Source organism: Zychaea mexicana, assembly GCF_025766255.1.
Source record: "Zychaea mexicana strain RSA 1403 chromosome Unknown BDB00scaffold_135, whole genome shotgun sequence".
In the NCBI taxonomy this organism is placed as follows: domain Eukaryota; kingdom Fungi; phylum Mucoromycota; class Mucoromycetes; order Mucorales; family Lichtheimiaceae; genus Zychaea; species Zychaea mexicana.
The window spans coordinates 67,668-90,201 of NW_026516798.1; the positions used below are offsets into that span (position 1 = coordinate 67,668).

At 41.7% G+C, this 22,534-nt stretch overlaps 7 protein-coding genes across 7 annotated transcripts; 4 read left to right on the forward strand and 3 right to left on the reverse strand.

The window, feature by feature from the left end:
* Window positions 1-13: 13 nt before the first annotated feature.
* Window positions 14-2,600, forward strand: BDB00DRAFT_853380 (uncharacterized protein). The gene is made up of 9 exons (XM_053125627.1): window positions 14-461; window positions 561-654; window positions 731-825; window positions 917-989; window positions 1,074-1,217; window positions 1,313-1,374; window positions 1,456-1,701; window positions 1,835-1,973; window positions 2,041-2,600. The coding sequence occupies exons 1-9, from the start codon at window positions 307-309 to the stop codon at window positions 2,410-2,412; spliced, it is 1,380 nt and encodes a 459-aa protein (XP_052973821.1). The 5' UTR covers window positions 14-306; the 3' UTR covers window positions 2,413-2,600.
* Window positions 2,601-3,100: 500 nt separating this feature from the next.
* BDB00DRAFT_774265 (armadillo-type protein) lies at window positions 3,101-6,118 on the forward strand (the record flags this gene model as incomplete). The annotated part of the gene is made up of 10 exons (XM_053120145.1): window positions 3,101-3,593; window positions 3,702-3,853; window positions 3,964-4,145; window positions 4,239-4,305; window positions 4,422-4,658; window positions 4,749-4,863; window positions 4,964-5,108; window positions 5,193-5,293; window positions 5,424-5,761; window positions 5,831-6,118. 10 exons carry the CDS (start codon window positions 3,101-3,103, stop codon window positions 6,116-6,118), a joined length of 2,118 nt encoding a protein of 705 aa, XP_052973822.1.
* Window positions 6,119-7,178: 1,060 nt separating this feature from the next.
* BDB00DRAFT_774236 (WD40-repeat-containing domain protein) lies at window positions 7,179-8,902 on the forward strand (the record flags this gene model as incomplete). The annotated part of the gene is made up of 7 exons (XM_053120140.1): window positions 7,179-7,352; window positions 7,564-7,699; window positions 7,792-8,058; window positions 8,174-8,274; window positions 8,341-8,528; window positions 8,624-8,733; window positions 8,805-8,902. The coding sequence occupies 7 exons, from the start codon at window positions 7,179-7,181 to the stop codon at window positions 8,900-8,902; spliced, it is 1,074 nt and encodes a 357-aa protein (XP_052973823.1).
* A 558-nt stretch (window positions 8,903-9,460) lies between these two features.
* On the reverse strand, window positions 9,461-10,756 carry BDB00DRAFT_111949 (HAD-superfamily hydrolase subfamily IA). The gene is made up of 3 exons (XM_053116100.1): window positions 10,328-10,756; window positions 9,959-10,228; window positions 9,461-9,816 (listed from the first exon to the last, which is right to left on the reverse strand). Exons 1-3 carry the CDS (start codon window positions 10,463-10,465, stop codon window positions 9,544-9,546), a joined length of 681 nt encoding a protein of 226 aa, XP_052973824.1. The 5' UTR covers window positions 10,466-10,756; the 3' UTR covers window positions 9,461-9,543.
* Window positions 10,757-12,694: 1,938 nt separating this feature from the next.
* On the reverse strand, window positions 12,695-13,746 carry BDB00DRAFT_853398 (ribosomal L27e protein family-domain-containing protein; the record flags this gene model as incomplete). The annotated part of the gene is made up of 5 exons (XM_053125628.1): window positions 13,684-13,746; window positions 13,409-13,463; window positions 13,040-13,208; window positions 12,870-12,954; window positions 12,695-12,772 (listed from the first exon to the last, which is right to left on the reverse strand). The coding sequence occupies exons 1-5, from the start codon at window positions 13,708-13,710 to the stop codon at window positions 12,698-12,700; spliced, it is 411 nt and encodes a 136-aa protein (XP_052973825.1). The 5' UTR covers window positions 13,711-13,746.
* Window positions 13,747-16,683: 2,937 nt separating this feature from the next.
* Window positions 16,684-20,871, forward strand: BDB00DRAFT_112282 (uncharacterized protein). Its single transcript, XM_053116101.1, has 9 exons — window positions 16,684-17,345; window positions 17,421-18,063; window positions 18,174-18,372; window positions 18,452-18,707; window positions 18,799-19,015; window positions 19,087-19,164; window positions 19,258-19,633; window positions 19,720-20,014; window positions 20,101-20,871. Exons 1-9 carry the CDS (start codon window positions 17,036-17,038, stop codon window positions 20,730-20,732), a joined length of 3,006 nt encoding a protein of 1,001 aa, XP_052973826.1. The 5' UTR covers window positions 16,684-17,035; the 3' UTR covers window positions 20,733-20,871.
* Window positions 20,872-20,920: 49 nt separating this feature from the next.
* BDB00DRAFT_853407 (uncharacterized protein) lies at window positions 20,921-22,516 on the reverse strand. Its single transcript, XM_053125629.1, has 8 exons — window positions 22,423-22,516; window positions 22,297-22,352; window positions 22,077-22,175; window positions 21,949-21,995; window positions 21,750-21,882; window positions 21,509-21,669; window positions 21,246-21,412; window positions 20,921-21,164 (listed from the first exon to the last, which is right to left on the reverse strand). The coding sequence occupies exons 1-8, from the start codon at window positions 22,437-22,439 to the stop codon at window positions 21,011-21,013; spliced, it is 834 nt and encodes a 277-aa protein (XP_052973827.1). The 5' UTR covers window positions 22,440-22,516; the 3' UTR covers window positions 20,921-21,010.
* Window positions 22,517-22,534: the final 18 nt, after the last annotated feature.

Here is a 22,534-nt window from a genome sequence, read left to right on the forward strand (position 1 = left end):
GGTCTTTATTTCTCGCTAGCCAATTTCGCTGCGGCTGCTTTTTTCCCTTTGCTCAACTTGACACAAAAGCGCCATGTCTATATTACAACAGTTCTGTTCAGAAGTCGTTCAAACATACAATGCACGTAACGGGAGACGATTCGGCGAGCTATTTACTCTGGAGGACAGTAACCCCGGTGTCATCTCCATTCGACGAGAATTGTCTACGGTATACATATAAAAAGAGGAATCTCTACGCGTTCGAACAACTTTAAATTCAACATTACAAGGCAAACTTAATGTTTATAAAAAATGAACAACTATTAGATGCATGAAACACAGTGTGAACAGATGATTAGCAACAACCTTGAAGATGTTTCCTACTCTCTGTCCGAGTTCGTCACTAATTATATCAAGCTGCTGAACAACTCCATAAATTATCCGCTTGCACACGTATATGACCAATTCCAAATATTCTTCAAGTATGTTTTCCCCCCCACGCAAAACCCAAAAGAGTTAACAACGACAACGTCAGAAGATTATTGATATTTATGTATGTGATTTCATGTCAAACTACATAGTGCGTTTATACCTGTATTTAGTAGCGCGGATTCAAACTATCTTTTGCCATTTCTAAAAAACCTATCGACGACACTTGTGGATTTCGCTTTCCATGTAATTATAAAGATCAAGATAGCAGTAGCAAGAATACATAGAATATGTCGATTGATGCGTCCCTTTTTTTTAATAGGTGGATAAAGTGGAGAATCTATCTGTCAAAAAAATGAAAGCCAACGGAGCCGCACGTTTGTTATCCAAAGTATTCAATATCATGCTCGCCGACAGGTAATTTTATTAAAAAGGAACCAATTCAGTACATGGCATCGATACAGTGCTAATATGGAAACCATGGTGATGAATCGATTTCACATATCAGAAATCCGTTACAAGAATCCAAACGCCTAGGCATTATACACATCACGAATTTGGCATTCAAAATATACACAAAGGTACGATGACAGTAGATTTAGGATTAGAGAAATTAGAAGATGGCGCTGTGGTCGTTGTTAACGTATTATGTCCACCCATATTAGCTGGATATCACGAATTTGTGCAGCACATTTATTACGAACCTCAAGACTGGTGGTGTGGAACTTAAAGACTTCCCAATTTCTCAGCAAGTTGCTCATCGTTACTACCTAGGACGATTCAGCTATTACAAACAGCAATTATTAAGGGTGAGTTTTAAGATCTCTGTACTATCAAATTGAAGGCGAGTAATCAACGATAGTTTGTGCTAAATATATATATATATATATATTGAAATGATTAGGCTGAAAAACACTTCCAGTTTGCATTCCAACATTGTCCTGCTAATAGCTGGCATAACAAACGGTAAGATAGATAAAAGAAAAAGATCCAGTGTTCATGGTCGTTATATAAAACGTTCTTTTGTTCGCTAACTCGATCGCAAAGCCTCATTTTGAAATTCCTGATACCCACTCGAATCATTATGGGCAAGCTACCGAGTATGGAATTACTTCAAAAATACAAACTAGAAAATCCATACGCTGACTTGAAGCAGACGATCCAGCGAGGCGATATTCGACGTTTCAATGCCATCCTTGAGCATAACTATGCCTTTTTCGCTCGCTCATGGTCATACCTTACTTTGAGAGCAAGATGTCCAGTTCTGTTATGGCGAAGTTGCCTACGACGAGTGTAAGTTTGGGATCCTGACGGACAATTAGAAAATACAATGATCGTGTCTGGAGGTTGGCTAAGTACAGAGGGAAAGAAAGGACAGATGGTGCGCCCCGGATTCCTCCTCGCTAACTCGGTCATCACTGTATAGATTTATATTGACCAGACAAAGTGACGAGGACCGAGTCATGTCGTTCAGGGTGTGCTATGATGGTCTTCTTGCTGCTGGCGAAGATCAGGACCTCGATTTTTACGACACCGAAAACATTCTTGTTTCTTTGATTAGTCAAGTAAGTAGTCGCTCTATAAAACATACAGCCGTTTTACTAATTTTAATCCCTACTCTCTTCGTCCTAGGGTTACATTCGTGGATACTTGCATCATCAGCTACAACAGGTTGTACTGAGCAAAGTAAACCCATTCCCACCCATCAGCCAAATCAGACCCTATGTCGAACGCTATAACGATGACGCCGTCGAGGAGCACCTCAAGACCAATCAACCCATGCTACCACACGACATACAAGCATTTATTGAAGAATCTGATGAGCCGCCGATGCAGTTTGGTGCTACGCTCGATGGATATGACGGTTTTGCCGATCAAACTTATGAGGAAGCAGCACAAGCAGGAGCAGGAGGATTTGGTATGATGGCGTCTATGGATGGAGGAGCAGGTGGATTCAATAGTGGAACCAATGAAAATAACTTGTATTTTCAACAAGCTATTTGATTGTCGCCTGATAAAATACTATGCACCATTAACGCCTAACCGAAACATACACTTAAACTCACACGATACCATTCAAATTAATGCATGTTTCTGAGAAATACAAGCATACACAATGTTCTACAATGCAACGTAGTGTGTTAGTGGTGGCATTGGCAGTATGATAATAGGATATTGTTGAAGAATATGTAGTAACATCATGATGTACAGGGCATATATACAGTGCTCTCGTAGATCGCTTTTTCTCTTATTAATTGTTACATAGCGAGAAATCCTACAATCGTTGGCTATTGGCCAAAAGACAGTATGTGGGAGCGATGTCCCTGAATCTCGATGTTTATGCCCGACACAAACATATAATGATCCGCTACGAACTTTTTCCTTCCCGAAAAAATCTATAAATCTGGGTACCTTTTCATAAAACGCGTAGAAAGTTGCAAACAGGTGGTGTAGGAACACTGCTCAGAGCTTATTTATTGCGGTGGTTTAGCAACGCGTACGTACATGAAGGGCACGCAGTAGCGCTTGCTTGGATAACTATTAATTCGCGGGGATTGATTTCCTGCTAGCTTTGGAGCTGTCGCCCTCTGCTTTTTTCGTACTCTCTGACTCGCCCTCTTTTTCTCCCCTTTCTTCTTCTTCTCTCTTTCCAATCCCCTTCACGCCCAAAGGCGATCCAAAGAAACACACAATGGAGATTGATCAAAGCACTTCCAATACCAACGACAACAACCAGGCCTCGTCAAAATCGCCAGAAAATCCGCCATCATCGGGATCCACTCCGCAATCGGGACAAGCAGCGACACCCGCGGTAGATGGACCTACAAACACGACGACAGCGACTACGACGACAACAGCTGATACACAACAACAGCAGGAACCAGGACGAGTCATTGTCGCCGAAACTGGAACTCTTGCGCCTAACGCTGGTACTGCTACTGCTGGTGCTACTGGTGGTGCTTCTAGTCCTGACGGCACGGGTGAAAGTGATACGCTTGATGATACCGTTCATAGAGCTTCGGCAACTACCGACGAACAAGAACTGTACCCTATTGCAGTTCTCGTGGATGAACTTAAAAATGAGGATGTGCAGCATCGCCTCAACGCCATTCAGAATTTGGGCACCATTGCCATGGCTTTGGGTCCACAGAGAGCTCGAGATGAACTTATTCCTTTTTTGAATGGTGAGGTTTTCTTTAATATTATCTCATAGAGTACATATAGTATAGCTACTCTTTATGCATATTATAACTGACGATAATTTTTTTCTTTCTCCCTTTTTCTTTTATCAGATTCGATTGATGATGAAGACGAAGTTCTTTTGGCAGTAGCAAACGAGCTTGCAGGATTCTCGGAATATGTTGGTGGTCCTAAATACGCGCATTATCTCTTGAATCCACTGGAGAATTTGGCAGCGGTAGAGGAAGTGTTGGTCAGAGATAAGGTATGTTTTACATTTGCGTACGATAGACTTACTTATCCCTGCTTTAAATATACGTCAACTAAATTTTTGTCACTGACGGGTCAAATGTGATGCAAAAACACCAAAAAAAGGCAGTAGAGTCTCTTTGCAAGATCGCTGCAGTGTTGAGCCCGAACCAAGTCGAGCACTATTACATCCCGCTAGTGAAGCGATTGACAAGCGGTGAATGGTTCACCAGTCGTATATCTGCCACGGGGCTCTATGCCGCATCCTATCCGAAATGCAGTAATGAGCAAAAGACCGAACTTAGGAGGTAAAATGCAAGTTCCTTTTGGGAAAGAAAGGTAGCCTTACTTTTGATTATTACTTTTATTTAATTATCAATCGACTCTCCTTCTTTCACTAGTCTTTATGCGCAGTTGATTCAGGATGACACGCCCATGGTCAGAAGAGCAGCTGCAAAGTCATTGGGAGTATGTATTTAAGATAACAGGAGGAAAATGAAAGAAACAGAGAGGGAAGAGACAAATAAGACGACGACGAAAATGGCGACAATGACTGATTATAGTTTTCCATGCTCTCTATGTAGGAATTCGCAAAGCAATTGGACAAGGACCACCTCACAGCCAACATCATGCCTTTGTTTACCAAACTCACGAATGACGATCAAGACACCGTGCGCTTGTTGACTGTAGAAGATTTGGTTCAAATATCGCGCATACTTTCGACCGAGGAAAACAAAACAATACTGCTGCCTATTCTGAAATCGCTGGGACAGGACAAGTCATGGAGAGTGCGATACATGGTTGCTTCCAACTTTGCTCAGGTAAATAGGGTTCTGGATGTGGCAAAAATATAAGCAAGTGATCAGAAATCACACGAGATACTGATGCGTAGGTATAACTGGCTTAAATAGTTGTCCGAATCATTCGGCGAAGCCATTACTAGAGAAGAGTTAGTCAACTTGTTCGTCAGTCTTATCAAGGATAGTGAAGGAGAAGTTAAGGTGGTTACAATCGGACAGGCTTCAGGTGAGTATGAAAGAAAGGCGAAAATAGAGGAGCGGTAAACGTAACCTTCTATGAATTGTGTATACGTTACTTACGCGCTTTATGTTGTCGCTATGCTCAGCCTTTGGAAAGATGATCGACGAACTGACCGTTCTCGATAAACTCCTTCCATGCGTAAAGGATCTTGTTATTGACACAAATCAACACGTCCGTGCTGCTGTGGCAACAAACATTAGCGGATTGGCTCCAATTCTTGGCAGAGACCTGTAATACTGCTCTTCCATTTGTTTCCTTGTTGTCTCCGCCTTTTGAATATCGTTCTAATCATAAAACCTCTTCTTCTTGACTAGTACCATCGAATACCTGCTGCCACTATTCCTTCAGCTTCTTAAAGACGATTGCCCTGATGTCCGGTTGAATATTATTTCCAAGTTGGAGAACGTAAATCAAGGTACGGTTTCTTGTTAATAAACAAACAAACAAACAAATAGAGCAAAAAACTTAAAGAAACCACAAAAAGAGGGATTGCATAACGTGGTGAAGAATGAAAGTCATACTCATCTTATCTTTGTGTGGGATAGTTATTGGCGTTGACAGACTTCCACAATCGCTTCTTCCAGCCATTGTCGACCTAGCAGAAGATAAACAGTGGCGTGTGCGACTTGCTATCATTGAATATATACCACTTTTGGCATCGCAGATGGGCATGGGTTTCTTTGACGTGAAGCTGCTCAACCTGTGCATGTCCTGGCTCGGTGACGCAGTGTTCTCTATCCGGGATGCAGCAACTACAAACTTACGGCAACTTGTTGAGATCTTTGGCTCTGAATGGGCCAAGGAAACCGTCATACCTCAAGTGATGAAGATGGCCCAGAACGAAAACTACTTGTATCGCATGACAACTCTTTTTGCTCTTACGGTAAATACTAAAAAAGAAAGAAAAATGCGAGGATACAGAGAATACTAAAGGTCATGTTCATGCATCTAGACAATGGCATCATCCCTCACACCTGAAATCGTCAAAGAAAGCGTATTGCCTACGGTGTTAGGGCTGAAGGACGATACCATCCCCAATGTCCGCTTCAATGTAGCCAAGTCTTTGGAAGTTCTTGCATCTATCCTGAAACACGACAAAGCAAGTGCCGAATTAATCGCATCTCAGGTCGCACCGGCGTTACAGAAGCTTAGTGATGATTCAGACGTCGATGTCAAGTGGTTTGCCAACAAAGCGCTTCTCTCAGGTACGAATACTGGTTCATTTTGTTATTACTTTTAATAGCAGTGCCAACGTCATATACTAATCCCGGTGTTATGATTCCCTCCATGCTAGTTCAATAAATTCTCCACCGACAACATATCCATCGAACATAAAAAAAACAGTTTCGTCTTTTATTAATGTACCTTACTCGGCTTTTCTCCCTCCCCATTTCTCACTCAATATCTCTCGTTAACCTCTCCAACATGGTGCTTCTACATAATGATTTGAGTGCTGTTGTTTTCCGCCTAGTAGTGATCATGCGCCATGCTTCAAATTCAAATTCAGAGTGCAGCACTTTTTATTTTCGGTGGATTGCTGCAAGTTGCCTGTTTCTTTCCCTTTTCTTAAACCAAGTCTTCAACAAGCCGTCTTTCTCGAATCGTTGAAAGATAAAACATGACGGGTGTGTCCGAAAGCGTACCTTCGAATGGGTAATGCATACACATAAGTTTATGTCTTTTTGAAGGGGGAGGAGCAGCAGAGTGGAGTGGGCTGAATGGGGGAAGCAACAGAGTTTCTTTTCTTCGTTCTTGTACGCAATCCACGTCGTTCTGTGGCATTACGTGTTTCTTCTTCTTTATATCTTACATTTTCTTTTTTGTGTTGAATTCCGGGATATTAGATACAACGAAAGTGTACCTTATTCGCCTGATACAAATTTCGGTACCTGTTCAGTTTTTTCTTTTGTTCTCATAGATATGTAGCCGATTGGTTGCTCTTCGTTACTAATGTCAGCACATACCCCAATGTCTTGTTTCTTATATTTAAACCAAAACAGACGTTTCTTTTGACGATGCGATGAGCAACACAATCACGATTTACAATATGGAGGACGATGAAGATATTGCTGATGATGTAAGACTACGAGGCGATCATGACGTCAAACCCACTTTTTTTTTTATTTGACACACTCAAAAGAACCAAACTACACCAGGGACAATATGATGCTGTTACCGAGGAAATGCATGCCAAAGGTGTTGATATGGTACGTGAGAGGGTGCGAGTATATGCGGTTATGGGGTGGTTGAGATGCCGGTGCTGAGTTTGGGCAAATGGTAACACTTACTACTGCTTCTGCATGAACGCGCGGGCTTTTCTTCTTTCCAAACATTTTGCTACAACACACTTTCAGCAAGGAATAGACTGGGAAAGTCGGCCTGTGACCCGGAAAATGTGGCGCGAAAAGAGGTTAGCAAGCTATTTATTATTTGCCGGATTGGGATTGTGGTTGGAAAAAAAAAACGAAAAGCCGGTCAGATCAGGTTGTTGAAGAAAAGGCAACCGGTCGGTGGATAGAATTGCGGAATATGATAATTACCTGAGCTTGGAGAATCCAGCTGATCCATTGCGAACAACGGTATGTGTTGCAGACTGGGAGATGGAAGAAGAGGAGGGCACTTGTTATTTCCAGGCGATGTGTAAAGCACGTATCCATGTTAACTGTGCCTTTAACTTTATCATAGGATATAAAGAAAATATCCAGTGATCAACAGTATTATTCGTTCAAATACGCCAAATTAAACGAACGCTGTAATATTGGCCATTTTCAACTGCGCAATTTACTTTGGGCAACAAGTAAAAATAACGTATATTACATGTGTAAGCTCTGAAGGGAGAGGGATGTCCTCCTGCGAAATTAAAGTATTCACGACAAATGGTCTGATCTACTATGTGTATGTAACGGCTTGTAGATGAAGATAGTGTTCGGCAATGGTCTCCTCAACTCTGTAGTAGTCGCGAAATATTAAATGTACGGACAGCCAACGCTCCACAGAGTCGCATTTTCACTATTAGCAGCATGGCGTGCGCTGAAAACATATTGTTTACTGGTGGATCTAAGGGTGAATTTGCATGTCGAAGGCTGGATGATATGACCGCCCCGGTCCACTATGGTATCACTACCGAGCATATTAATGGGATTTCAAACCACATCCATATCACTGAGAGTCTAATTGGAGGTATGTAATATACAGCTAGCAAGGGATCCGATCATTTATAAGATTGGAAGGAGCCATTTTTGCCGCATATTAAAAAACTCTAGATGCTGCGGCATTGCTTTGCTTATTTTTCAAGGAATTAAAGCGATTGTATCAAGCAATGATATGAAGACACGCTTTATAAACATGGATACGCTGGCAATAGAAAACACAATTTCGTTTCCGTTCCCGGTTAACGTAAATGCCTGTGACTTGAAAAACTGGTACCATGTCTTTTTGCTTAATATCCCTTTCTCTCTTTAGTGTTCGTCTCTATGTCCCGACAAACGTATCATGTGCGTCGTCGGAGACGCTACCGAAACAATGATTGTTGACTCTACTACTGGAGCAGGCATCCACTCAGTTGATGAACACAGCGACTTTTCATTTGCTTGTTGTTGGAGTCCAAATGGTATAATGTTTGCCACCGGGAACCAGGACAAGACAACGAGGTAAGGCTGAAGAAGCCTTGTACTATTAAAATTTGGTTGAAGAAAATAGATCCAAGTAAAATGTGTTATTCTTATTACAAGTTTTTCAACTAAAGAATATACGACATTCGATATCCATCGCATGCACTACATGTACTTGGAGGAAAAGCTGGTGCTATTCGCTCTCTACAGTTCTCTAATGACGGCAGATTCCTTGTTGCAGCAGGTATATACAATTTAAATTGCTATTATTACAGTCAGGATATGAAAACAGTTAAACTCCACGATATATTATAGAGCCTATTGATTTTGTCCACATTTACGACACAAAGCTATTTGAAAATAGTCAAGTTATTGACATGTTTGGTGAAATTACGGGTGTCGGTAAGTGGTAGTTCTAGTGGTAGTAGCTGATCGAGGATGTATAAGAGGAGCACTGAACCCGTCTTTTCAAATATATATACCACCATTGCAACTATTTTTGGAGTAGCTATTACGCCAGAAGATCAAGCATTATATATTGCTAATGCAGAAGAACGTATATTAATAGCAAATTCAGAGTATCGGATAGGGTAAGCTTGATATCAAAGGTGTTGTGTTTCACTATATAGGAGACTAATTAAGTTGCGCTTCCATTACAGTGGTATTTTTGAGTTTCAAAGGGATGAGGATTCACCGTCAGCTTTCTACTTCTGAGAGAAACTGTTTCTTCACCAACTCAATCATACAATTCCCTCCCTATAAATATGATACCTGCATATATGTAACATACACTTTTTTTCTTTTCTCCCATCCCACCTTATACAACTTCTCTATCATTCCAAATCGCACACTCACGCACACGACAACATGCACACAACATACCCTATAATACCCTCACTCCTCCCACAGACAGCAGTACTTTCTTTCATTTTCTTCTCGTAACCATTATATCTGTAAATCCATAGATCTGAAAACAAAGCTTTTCTGCTTTTCTAATTCTTTTCTTATCAATCGTGCTACGACTGGGAGAACAAAGAAGAAACACGAATTTATTTTATAGTGCTTCGGTTACAATAACTTCAAAAGTGCCATCCGGCAAAGTTACAACATCCACATCAGTCAAATAACGGACAACATATGTAGCATTGGCTTCCTTGAGCTGCTCAGCAGTATGTGTGGTTGTACATGCAATAGATTGCATTCCAGCAGCGGTAGCTGCTCGGACACCAGCAGGTGCGTCTTCAAAAACAATGCAATCCTTTGGATCAGCGCCTAAATTCACTGCAGCCGCAAGATATCCTTCAGGGTCTGGCTTGCCACGTGTAACCTGTGAATAAAATGGTCAGCAACAAGTTAGGTATGACAAGCACTATAAGCATAACCATCTTTTCCGCAAAACGCCGACACACTCTTATCATCTTTTTCTTGCATTCCTTTCTTCCTCAGCCGACCCAACTTGTAAAACTTACAGTATCGCCAGTCGACATTACAGTAGGGACGGCCATGCCACACTGACCCAGACGTGTTTCTGCCATAAACTTGTTTCCAGCAGTACATATTCCCATTCGACCCAATGGGATCTTCTCCAGAAGAGCAGTTACGCCGGGTAATACACTTAGACCTTCTGTTTTTTGTGCAAGCTTTCGTTCGTATTCCTCAGCGACTTCCAGCGTAGCCTTGTGTGGAACCCATGCGGCGATCGTCTCGATTGTTCGACGTCCATGACTGCTAGCCAAGATCTAATATTATTTTGGTCAATTCATTTCAAAGTAATCCAAAAGAGCTGACACTCTTTGCGAGTTATTGACAACTGGTTACAGCAAAAAGACGATTCAAACCTTTTCAGCATCAAGATCGTGTTCCAAAGCAAAGTCGCGCCAATGCTGCTCGACCAATGGGGTTGTGTCAATAAGTGTGCCGTCCAAATCAAAAACAAAGGCTTTGGCTCTTAAAACGTTCTTGGGCAGTAGACTCATTGCTTCTATGGTGTTAGAGAAATTGAAGAAACAAGTTGCTAAACGTTCCCCCAAAGTATATGAAGTGTTTGAACGCTAGAAACTAGCGGGAAAATGACGGGATCCCGAATCCGCAGGATTCCGCGGATAGTGATTTACCGGCAGAGCTTACCTAATTTTATCCCTGGATGAAGGGTTCTCTCCGACGTCAGCAGCGACAGCAGCGCTGATACACCTTGGTAATAATTTTTCAAGTGTCATAGTGTTGTAAATCCAATAACTCTTCTTTTAACAACGGCTCAACCGCCTATCACATACCTGACGCGCTATAGACTACAATTAAGACAATTAAAATACGTAAGTAGTTTGGATGGATATACGGCGTACTACTGTTGTGAATGGGTGTGAGAACAAATCAGAACTTCCATATTTTACAAACAGTTGTTCAATATTGAGTAAACAAGAATGATTGTATTGCTATCAGGTGTAAAGACGTTTATAGCTTAGGAGCAGAACAGGGAGGTCCTGAGCCACTTCCGTTTCCCAAAGGTTCCGCGGAACTGTGAATTGCCCAATTTGAGTTTCCGTACTTTATTGTTGAGTCTTAATATCCAAGACATGAAACAAAATATGGCTTTTGCATGAGTGTATATAACAAGGAGGAGAAATGTGCGTGGATTGGGAAATGAAGAGATAAAATTACAAGTTTTGGAGTGTACACAAGAATAAATGACGATAAAGAAAAGGGTGTGCGAAATAAGGAGAATGAGAGGGCAAGGAAAGGCCAACATACAGGAAAGAATAATTTAGTTGGTAGGCTAATAGACAATGTATACCGGTGGACAGTGTTAAAGAGACTCAAGATATACCTCACCAAGGATTGAGTAATGGAACAAAGGATGACCAGAAGTCGGGCAACATACATGATGATCCTTTTCTAGATAGTAATCATATCTTCAATACTACTTGATGACACATTATGGTGAAGAAGAGGCCACAAAGCATAGTAAAAAGAAAGGCGTACCACCTATAATGTAATATTAGCAGAGTGAACACACATGTCAGTATTATACTTACAAGATCCTTTCCCCCTTCTTTCAAGAGACACTCTTCCCTATAACCCTCGAAAACAAAAAGAAAAACTTACAGTTGGCGGGAATCCCACGCGGTACTACGCGACATGGGGGGCGACAGCCACAGCTGGACTACATAGAGCACCACACAACAACTATTAGGAAAGAATAATAACTCTGTATTTCCTGTAATGTGTGGTACCTCTCTCGTAACATAGAAAATGTGGAACGCATCATTTGAAGGGAGCTCGGTAATGCATTTCTGTCTTGTTCAGCTTGATCCGGACCCAATACGTGTGAGCATATGCCGCAGTACCGTCTTCCTGTGCTTAGCTGTTAGACCACAATGCACAATGGGATTAAATAGAGGGGTCACTGGATATAGGAACTATTTGGAGGTACTATACACCATAAAACCGCCAAGTTATCATAGCAAGTGATGAACATGATTAAAAGAGAAATTCAACAAGCAGCACTCGAAGTGTCATGCATTAAATGCTAGTAGTTGTTGTGTATATTAGATACTCTCAAATTCAATTTTTCTGCACGGTAGTACTTGCGCGAATCGATCAAGATAGCCAGGCCGTTTCCGGGGTATCACCGCAAGATAACGCATAAAGATGGCTTGTGTTGGCTCCGATACTCGATTGACTACGAAAACAATATATTGCTATAGATAAAACTGGGTTCAAGTCGTTGCTATGGTTTAATCATTAAATTAAATGCGGGTTGTCAAGGAGTATTATCATTTGCAATGGAAAACAGCGAAAACAGAGTCCTAGCAGGCGCTGGTATTTGAAGTGCTTGAGAAGAGTTAAGACTACAGTGACTTGCATAAATGTGGTGATAGATCCTGGAACAGACGGATGAGAACTTCGTTCAAATTTTCAAACCAAAACCGGTCTTTACATAGGCATACGATACTTAATAAACTTTTTACTGTCAAAAGTGCGCTAGTAACACCTATATCACCTTCAACGGTGTGCTACGCACAATTTATGCGTAAGTCAATTGTCTGCTACAGTCATAAACACATCTGGTATTAAACTATGCCCATCGAATCTACTCCCTGAGTCCACACGGGTCCAATCCTCTACAATACGATGATATTGCGTCGATGATATCATTTAGATGGTTCACTCAATGCTTTTTTATTTAAACATATATAGCGAGATGATGCTTAGAATCTCAGCTTGCTGAAGAACCACTTGTTCTTGCCGGTCTGATATCTTTCCTCGAAAAGCTTCTTGATGACCTGTTCGCGCAACGAAAACAAAGCAATTTCAGTATACTGCCACTCTTACACATTTCACCACTAACATCATCAGAAAAGAATGGAAACATTGTTTTACCTTCTTGGATTCAGTGCGCTGGGTGGCATCCTTGAAAGTCTCGGCGGAAACAGTGCCCTTGACCTGCTCCAAGTCCAAAGCATAGCTATAAAACGCAACAGCAAAAATAATCATATAAATATTTCATTTACACATGACGCTACTTTTCATGTCTCATAAGCGATAATTACCGGGTGGGCATCATGTGGTTGTAGTTCACAATCTTGACGAAAGGCTTGACCTTGGAACGCTTGGCAAGCTTCTTCTTGCCCATAGCCTTGGTCACCTTCAAGGGGTAGCGCTCAACACCGGCAACGACAGCATAACCATAGGGTCTGTCCTTGGTACCTTCGTCGTGGTCTAATGGTTTTTCCAATCGATTTAACTATTAATACACCATTTATAACCATATTTCTCCACTATCCCAAGGACAATAACTCTCTCTCCCAACCATCAGCTTCACTGGCGCGTAGATAGGTAGAAACTGTTATTTGTGACATTCTCTTCACTCCCATTAATCGTCCCAATGAAGTAACGAAAAAGTGAAAAATGATGCGTACTGCGAACGACAACGGCTTTCTTGCCGGCATAACGACCCTGCAAGATAACGACAACCTATCAAGAAGAGTAACGCAAAGATAAATTGTTAATAAATTTAGTTCTGACATTCCCACCGTAATTGGAACATTTTTGAACTTTTGCACTTTTTTCGTCGTGTCATATCCGGATATATTCGTCCATCCATCCATCCATGTATCAATCCGTATGGAGGGGAGATATATCCATCATTAACTGAATAGTGCTGTGTATATGGAATTCATTTACTATAACATACTTTGCCAGCCTTGATGAATTTCACCATCGCAAAGAGTGGATTTTAGAAGAGGGTGTGTACAGGACAGCGCTGCATCTGTCCTGATCATGGCGCTTCTGCCAATCAAATTCCGTCATTTTTGGGGCCTCATGCATTTTTTGATATTGCACCTCACTCAGCAGCTGTCAAATCAATGAAAGAAAAGGTATCACAATTCTTAACATTTGCTTTTATGATAGAAATATTGACAATGTAAGCGTATATACTGCATGCATATAGTTGCTTTTAGGAGATTTTACTTTGTCATATCCAGATAACAGTATCACGACAACCATATATGCCCTACACTTTTTCCTAGCTGTATGCTGCGATCAGTCTCTTATCTCAGTTTCACGAAAATAACAAGGTCAAAGGGTACCCAACTGGAAAATAAGGCTTGCTGATCCATTTGTACAATAGAAAGAGTTACTGTTCTCACTTTTATAGAAAAACCCCAATCAGGTGTTTCGTCCAGCATATCCCTGAGGAGTTAGATACTTCTCTCCCACCTCAAAGGCATGAGCATGCTTCTTTGAGTGTTAAGGTAATAGGTCATGCTACGCGATTCTGATACATGCTTGATATTTTCCATGAAAAGAGAAATGCGTGATTAAAAGTATTGTGTGGTTCCCATTTTCTGTTTGTAAATGACTTTCATCTACAGTTGTACCCCGGTTTTTGCAACCGAGGGTTTTCCGATTTTTTTTTGCAAAAAGTGAGGATTTGCAAGTAACGGGGTAAACAATTCTGCTTTAAGTATACACTGGATAAGTCATCCTATTAACACTAGCCCATTGTTTATCTGTCAGAGATGATGTACGATACGTTCTTTGGGAATATTCATACAGCTCTAGATGTTACTACTTGCATATATAAGACCGTTCTTTCATTGAAGCTGTCTAGTGGTTTGATAATTTTTAGCTATTTTAAGCATGACAAAATCGTTCCACAAGTTCACATCCAAGCAAGAGGATTGAACGTACGACGAGCACTTGAGCGGGCGGTGGACCAAAGCGCTGATTCGCCTATTCCAGGGCCAACGTCGAAGGAAAAACAGGTTGCAATTGCAGGAGTTTTGAGCTTTTTTGATAATATCGATAACTACGACTTAAAGAAGTCTTTGCGTAGGATTCCAGAGAGTCTCAGGCAGCAATCAATCTCCCGACAATCATCCCTTGATGACTTCTTCGATATGTAGTTAAAAGCTCCTTTGAGCAAACATTTTATTTCTATATCTATATGTAGTGTGTTCCCTTTTTCTTATACAGTATCTTCATCATTTCTTTTGTGGATTCAATCCAATCAGTGCTATATATGTGTCCCGATTCTACTGGCTCAACTACCAAATGATAATTTTTATGTATTTCGACAATAAATACATCTTCATATTTACATATTTATCTTGCAGTAACCGCATCATTTTATTCCTCATAATCCGCAACAGATCCTTCTTTCAGTTGATATTGCAAAAATTGAAGCTGTTTTCACCCCGATAACATGCAAATCGTATAAACTCATTTGCAAGTTGCAAATTTGCGAAACTACTAAGTTTTTTTTGGATTTTTCAAAAAAAGTTGCAGATATACGAGGAATTGCAAAACCAGGGGTTGCAAAAACCGGGGTACAACTGTATATATCATTTTTTGTTTATGCGAATAAATTAGCTTCTTCTCCTCGTTATGTATATGCTGTGACAATGATAAAACCACAAATCTGTCTGTTTGCCTGCAAACAGCAGTCGTGGATACATGGCAAACGACTGGGCAGTTTTGGTCATTCGCATTTTGACTCGAGAAGAGTGTACACGAGAAACCCACTGTTGATATACATGCAACTACGTTGCCCTGTGTGTGTTTTTGAAATGATGATTCGAGTTGATTCTCACTATCTTTAAGAGCTTTATAGCACAGCTCTTTAAACAATTTACTGTATCAGTAGAGAAATGGTGCTAGTTGACAACAGAGACAAAATCGATTGCACGTCTTCTGCCAACAATGCTGGAACAATGATTGCTCGATTGCATAGCAGTGCGCCAACTTAAAATCGACGGGATTAGAAAATGAGAGATCCACACGCGCCAAGGCCTTTTAACTTGTAGTCGCTCGCTTGCGTATTGCTTTCTTTTGCTTACGAACGCTAAACGTAATGGCTGACAAAAATGCTGCTGCTGAAGGCGTTAAAAACTCCAGTGGTGACAAACAAGTACATAGCTTTCTAAAAAAAAGAGGTGGCGTAGGATAGTAGCGTTGAAAAGAGAAACCAATTCACAAGTGATACATCTTTTTCTTTGATCTTGTAGGCTCCGTCTCGGAAAAGCAATGAGAATTCGGAAGAGAAAGTAGGAGCCGGAACTGCAGACGCTTCAAATAAAAGGGAGTCGTCTAGCAAAGATTCTCGACGGAGCTCCTGGAGACGTGGAGGCGGCGGAAGTGGTAATCGCGATGGTCATGGATTCCGTGGCGCACGAGGAGGAGGTCGTGGACGTGGACGTGGTCGTGGTCGCGGTCGCGGTGGCGATTCGTACCATCGCCGTCAAGGATCAATTGTTAGAGACAACACCAAAGAAGACATTGCTGAATACAACGACAACGCCGACGAGCAGCATGAGGCCGGCAAAGCTGGGAAGGTAGACAAGTCAAAGAATATTGCTACAACTGCGGTCGAAAGTGTTACACAGCCAGATGCAGGAGGAACCGCAGCAGCCGACATCACGCACGACGCAACAGAAGCACACAACGGCAACACTGCACAAAAGAAAAAGCATAAAAACAAGAGAAAAGACAAGAAGGAACAGCAGCAGCAAGAGCTAGAAGAGGAATCAAATGAGGCTGCTCCACTGACAAATGGACCCAACGCGCAAGCGACCACCGAGCAACCAAAAAAATCAAAAAAGAAGCAGAAGCAGCAGCAATCAAAGGATGCATCACCAGCGGATACTAAAGAGCACGTACGGGAATTTGGCGAGAAGCAAGTGTCTACAGATCGACTAAAGGTGGACGATGAAAAAGGAACTGCAAAGGAATCAATTCAGCAAGCATCAACAGATGAAAAGAAAAAGAAGAAAAGAAAGTCAAAGAAAGAGAAGGACGCATCTGTTGCAAAGACGACAAATGAACCGGTCGGACAAAGCGATGAAAACACTACACCTCGAGAGTTGGAAAACGCAGCAACAGAGAAAACTGCTGACAGCAAGACAGCAGCAGAAGGATCCGGCGAAAGGAAATCTAGAAAGAAAGGCCGTGATCGGTCCGAAAAGGAGAACAAGAAGCATCACCAGCAGCCACTGCCGACGGCAACTCGGCAACAGAAGTTTGGCGCGTCTCTGAGCAACCGGATGCGACATATGGCACGCGATCGCTCGATCCCAATTGAGATCAGCGAGTATTCACAGACTGGCCGAGGACGCCCCTACCGACCACCGTACGTGTCAAATCCAAGATCGATGATGCTGCACACAAACACCCGTAAGCAAGAAGAGGAGCCTCTCGTACTTCCGACCGATGACGGTGAGATTCAACAGTATCACTTTGCGTCAGATCCGTACGATTTTGAGCCGCAGTCAAATGAATCGGATGGTGACCGTGTGCTTTTGGAAACGGTTATTGAACGTCGGCCTCCCAAGAAAGAATTAGCACCTCGTAAAGGCAGTAAGTGGTTGGATTTATCGTAAAAGATTACCTAGCTGATGAGTAATAACATCGTCTTCTCATATCATGCAGAGACTGTTTCTAGACCGTACTTGCATCCTGATGACCGCAATCCGCACAACCGCAAGAACTTATTTTCATCATATCTGAATCCTGACACAATCCTGAAGGAAATCGAGGAAGGAAAGTTAATACGTGGAAATTTACGCATCAACAAACGCAACCGGTCCGATGCCTATGTTACATCTGACAGTCTTGACCATGATATCTTTATTTTTGGCCAACGCGATCGAAATCGTGCACTCGACGGTGACGTTGTTGCGGTTCGCTTGCTGGACGTGGAGAAGATCTGGGACTTGAAAAAGGACAAGATGCGTAAACGAGAGACTGAAAAAGCGGCTGAAAAAGCAGCAGCCAACAACCACAATGATGATGATGCCAACAAAACCGAGAAGAATAACCGAGAAAATAACATCGACGATAGTTACAATAAACATAACGATAGCAAAAAGACGGATGCAGCGGAGAACAACTCGACGACACCTTCTGCTGAAGACGATGTTGTACAAGAAGATGAACCAAATCTGGAAGAAACAGGGGAAGCAGAGGTGGATGGGCCCGATAGCTTTGATAAAGAAGCGGACAAAGCCAAACCGAAATATTGTGGCGAAATCGTTGGTATATTGGATCGACCTAAAAATCAAAAGTTTGCAGGGTACGTTTACCGTTCTCTATTTCATTAAATGATCCCTTAGTAGCACGAACCAGCACTATCAAGTTTGCATATATATATATCTGCTCGCTAATTAATGGTTACGAAACTAGAATCTTGTTCGTGGAACGGCCTCAAGGTAACCGTGAACAAAAAGAAAACAACAATGACAAAGTCAAGCAACAGCAGCAAACGAGACTCGTGTGGTTTAAACCTACCGATAAACGAACGCCTCTTCTTGCCATTCCGGTGGAACGTGCTCCTATGGATATTTTTGCCAACGCTGATAAATACGAAAACTATATTTTGACAGTATGTGTCCTACAGCTCTCCTAATCCGTCGTTTATCACCAAAAGTACTAACCTAAGGCGATCAATGTCAAAAAACTAGGCAACCATTACCAAGTGGCCGATCCATGAACAACATCCTTTCGGTGAGATCACTGGGTTCCTTGGTCCCGTGGGTGCTGTTGTGTCGGAAACACAAGCTATTCTCGCAGATAATCAAGTCAAGGATGTACCATTCTCAAATCATGCACTTGAAGGTCTGCCCAAAACGCCTTGGAAAATTCCTCAAATCGAATACAAGATCAGACGTGATTTGCGTGAGACCCGTATATTCACCATCGATCCTTCCACAGCCAAAGGTAATATGTTTTCTCTTTACTCATGCTTACTTTGACATAAATACAACAACCATTCCTTCTCGCGCACTAAATATCATGTCTTCTCATATAGATTTGGATGATGCTGTTCACGTCTTGCCACTGGATGATGGGAACATTGAAGTGGGTGTCCATATTGCAGACGTGTCTTATTTTATTCGCAAGTATAGCTCACTCGACAGTGAAGCACGCGAGCGTGGAACTAGTACATATCTCGTCGATCGAGTTATTCCTATGCTTCCAAGCTTTCTCTGTGAGGAATTATGCAGTCTGAATCCTGGCGTTGAGAGGTAGATGTGATAACCATTTACATGCATACATATAGTTGTTTTCTGATGACGACTTTTTTGTGCTCTGATAGACTCGCTTTCTCGGTGATATGGAAGATGGATGGTACTGGCAATATTTTGGATACTTGGTTTGGAAGAACCATCATCAAGTGAGTCTATGATCATATCTTTTCTAATTTGAATGATTGATATGGCAATGAACTCACTCTGTCCAACAATTCTCATCTTGTTCCACCAATCAGATCATGTGCTAAGCTAGCATATGATGATGCGCAGAGTGTCATTGATGGTAACGGACTCCCCAAAACAACTATTACAATGGGTCAATCTCGCCGCTCTATTGAAGAGGATATCATTTCTTTACACAAACTCTCAAAACACATGCGAAAGCGACGTTTTGAAAACGGTGCCTTGTCGATCAACTCGATCCGTCTTTGCTTCAAGCTTAGCCAAGACGGCGAACCCGAAGATGTCTGGGTTTATGAATTAAAGGAAGCGAATCGACTTATTGAAGAGTTTATGCTTTGTGCCAATATGAGTGTCGCTCAAAAGATTTGCAGCCATTTCCCTGACGAAGCTCTTTTACGTCGTCACGAGCCACCCATCGAAAGGCGACTGGTTCGTAATTTTCGTATGACTCTTTAATATTCCCTGTGTATGTAGCTTAGTCTTATTGATTGAGCTTTTGTATATTCTGTTTGCAGACTGAATTTTTAATGCTATCTGACGAACTGGGATATCACTTGGACGGATCAAGCGCTGGAAGTTTACAGGCATCCTTCAATGCTATTGAGGATGAAGATGTGCGATCAGTGCTTACTGTGATGGCGATCAAGCCTATGCAACGTGCCAAATACTTTTGCACAGGTACCTTGGATATATCAAAGTACACCCATTATGCACTTAACGTTCCGCTGTATACCCATTTCACGTCGCCCATTCGCCGGTATGCGGATGTTATCGTTCATCGACAACTGGATGCAGCGCTCCGAAATGCAGGTAAGTTTTTTAGGATTCACACAAAGTATAACGACGCATGATACACTAAACAAATTTCTCCCTGATTGGACTATTGTATCTTGTAGACTCGTGTGGATACAGCAAGAAGGACACACAGGCCATTGCCCTGCAGTGCAACCGGTGTCGCGACGGTGCCAAAAATGCACAAGATCAGAATATTGAACTTTATCTTGCGCGCCATCTACACACTTTGGAACAAACACGAGGACCTGTCATTCGCTCAGCTGTTGTTGTACAAGTTATAAGCGATGCTTTTGATATCATCGTTCCCGAATACGGCATTGAAAAACGAATTCATACAGATGCTCTGCCTCTACACCGTCACGCATTCGACGCGTCATCTCTGTCAATGGATGTCTTCTGGAAGAAGGGTGAACCTGTGATCAACATGGCAGAAGGAGGTGAGGAAGACATACCGCGTGACCGCGCTATGTCTGATGAAAAGGTCGATGGTCAGGACGCTATTGAGCAGCAATATGTCGAAGATGACGACGTTGACGATCCGCCGTGCCCTGGCATCCCTGTTGCAAAGCCTACTGTTGCCCAAGCGGTTCCGTGTGAAGATATTGATGCATCCTTGGGAATGCAGCGGTTTAAGGTCTTCACCACTTTCGATGTGCTGATACGAGTCAATTTGCAACGGTCTCCTCCGATCATCAATGTTTATCCTATCAATCCATTCGCAGAACGGCCGTGAAAAGGGCTCCAGTTGCGTCTGAATCTTGGTGTATCAGATGGGATTTTCATTTGCGAGCAGACACATTTGTGAGCCTATACTTGTATGAACCAAATTTGCCAAAAAACATCTTCTTTTGTTTGTTTGTTTTTTATCGATAATAAAAATCCAGGATGTACATTATTCTTATTAAAAAAAAAGTATTTACATGTTGAAAAGTACCAGCGAACACGTGTACAGTATGTGGTTGAGGAGAATAGCAGTAGTAGGTTTTGGATCTTTGATAATAATTTTATGTATTACGCCGAAAATGCAAGTTTATATGCTTCTGGAAGTCGGTTCCGTAAAAAGATATCCGTTTTGTTTTCGTGTTCACGATCTTCTGGAGAGAGCTTTACCTTGGTAGGGAAATCATCTGCCAGGTTTTCATAGATTAAATCCACAACCACAAAGCTGAAAGTCACACTGATGATTAATGCAACGAATAAACCCGTTTCCCCGACCTTAACGCTCTCAATCATCGTGGAACTTTACCTGTCGACACCGGTCTTTTGCACGATTGTGATGCTCTTTATTGACTCTTCGTGTGTCGTTACAGACGTTTGGGCATTTGTTTGACCACATAAAGCCTGCATCGCTTCATATTGTGCGCGTCGTCCCACGTAAGCAAGCAAAAAATCGTGAAGGACGCGGATAAAAGCCTAAATAACCAACAATAAGATTTTCAGGATCCACATATTGTTAGAAAGAAACAAGGCTACTGAAAGAAGAGCAAATATGAAGGGTTGAACTCTTACATTCATATCACGAGGAAAGAACGCTTTACTGATTTTTTCAACGGGGATAAAGTTGGGAATAGTGTGTTTAGATATCTCGAAACCTGAAAAGTCGGTCCTATCGGTTATCTGGCCTTTCATTATGGGTAGTAGTAGCAGGTAGTATGGCTCATAATAAGTCTCTGTAAATCGAGTTCCATAAAGCCTAGTTAGTATATTTCATCTTCTCTTCAAGCAAATAAAAAAGTAGAATGCAACTCACGCCCATAGAACGTCTCAAAGCGAATACCGCGATAGCGTTGGAATGTAAACAGCGTCTGACCAGCGAGCCGATAATATCCAATTAATTCTTGGACACATCGTGCTTTGACAGCCTCCATCAGTTGGCTCAAGATCTACATGTTTAAGGATAAGGGTAACATTAGGATAGGTAATACCGGGAAAATGGTTTCATTATATACCTCCTGTTGTTTATCAAGTAATTCTGATGCCTTATCTCGTGTTGTATCTTAACCGATAAGAAGCACGTTAGTATCGCGTCATTTTTTGGGCAAGGTTACTTGTTCTGCTCGTTTAACTGCTGCTGTACCTTTGATTTCTGAGGAAAGTTTAACTGTAGCGATATATGCAATATCTTCTTCCATGATCTCCCGCTTGAGCTTTTCTTTTTCTTCATTAGCTCGTGACACTTTAAATTGTACATTAATAAACGTGGATACATCAAGTGGAAAAGTTATTAGAACAGCAGTACTGAAAGGTGTTTGGGAGAATGAAGTGATTTATCGCGCCTAAATAACTTCAAAACTTACGTCGTTTCCGTAATTCGGCTAATTCAGCTTTTACTTGATCTTGTCGAGTAGGAAGGCTTTTGTAAAAGTTCAGCTTGAATGTAGAAAAATAATATCCTTTATTCGGTATAATAGTACACAACTTACAACAGGTTTGGATCCATTTTGGCGAAAACGAAGTTGGGAGGTGGGGTGAAGGGGTTTGAGAAAGGCAGCTGGTAGTTCCAAAAAGGAAGGAAACGGAAAGTGTAACGTCGCG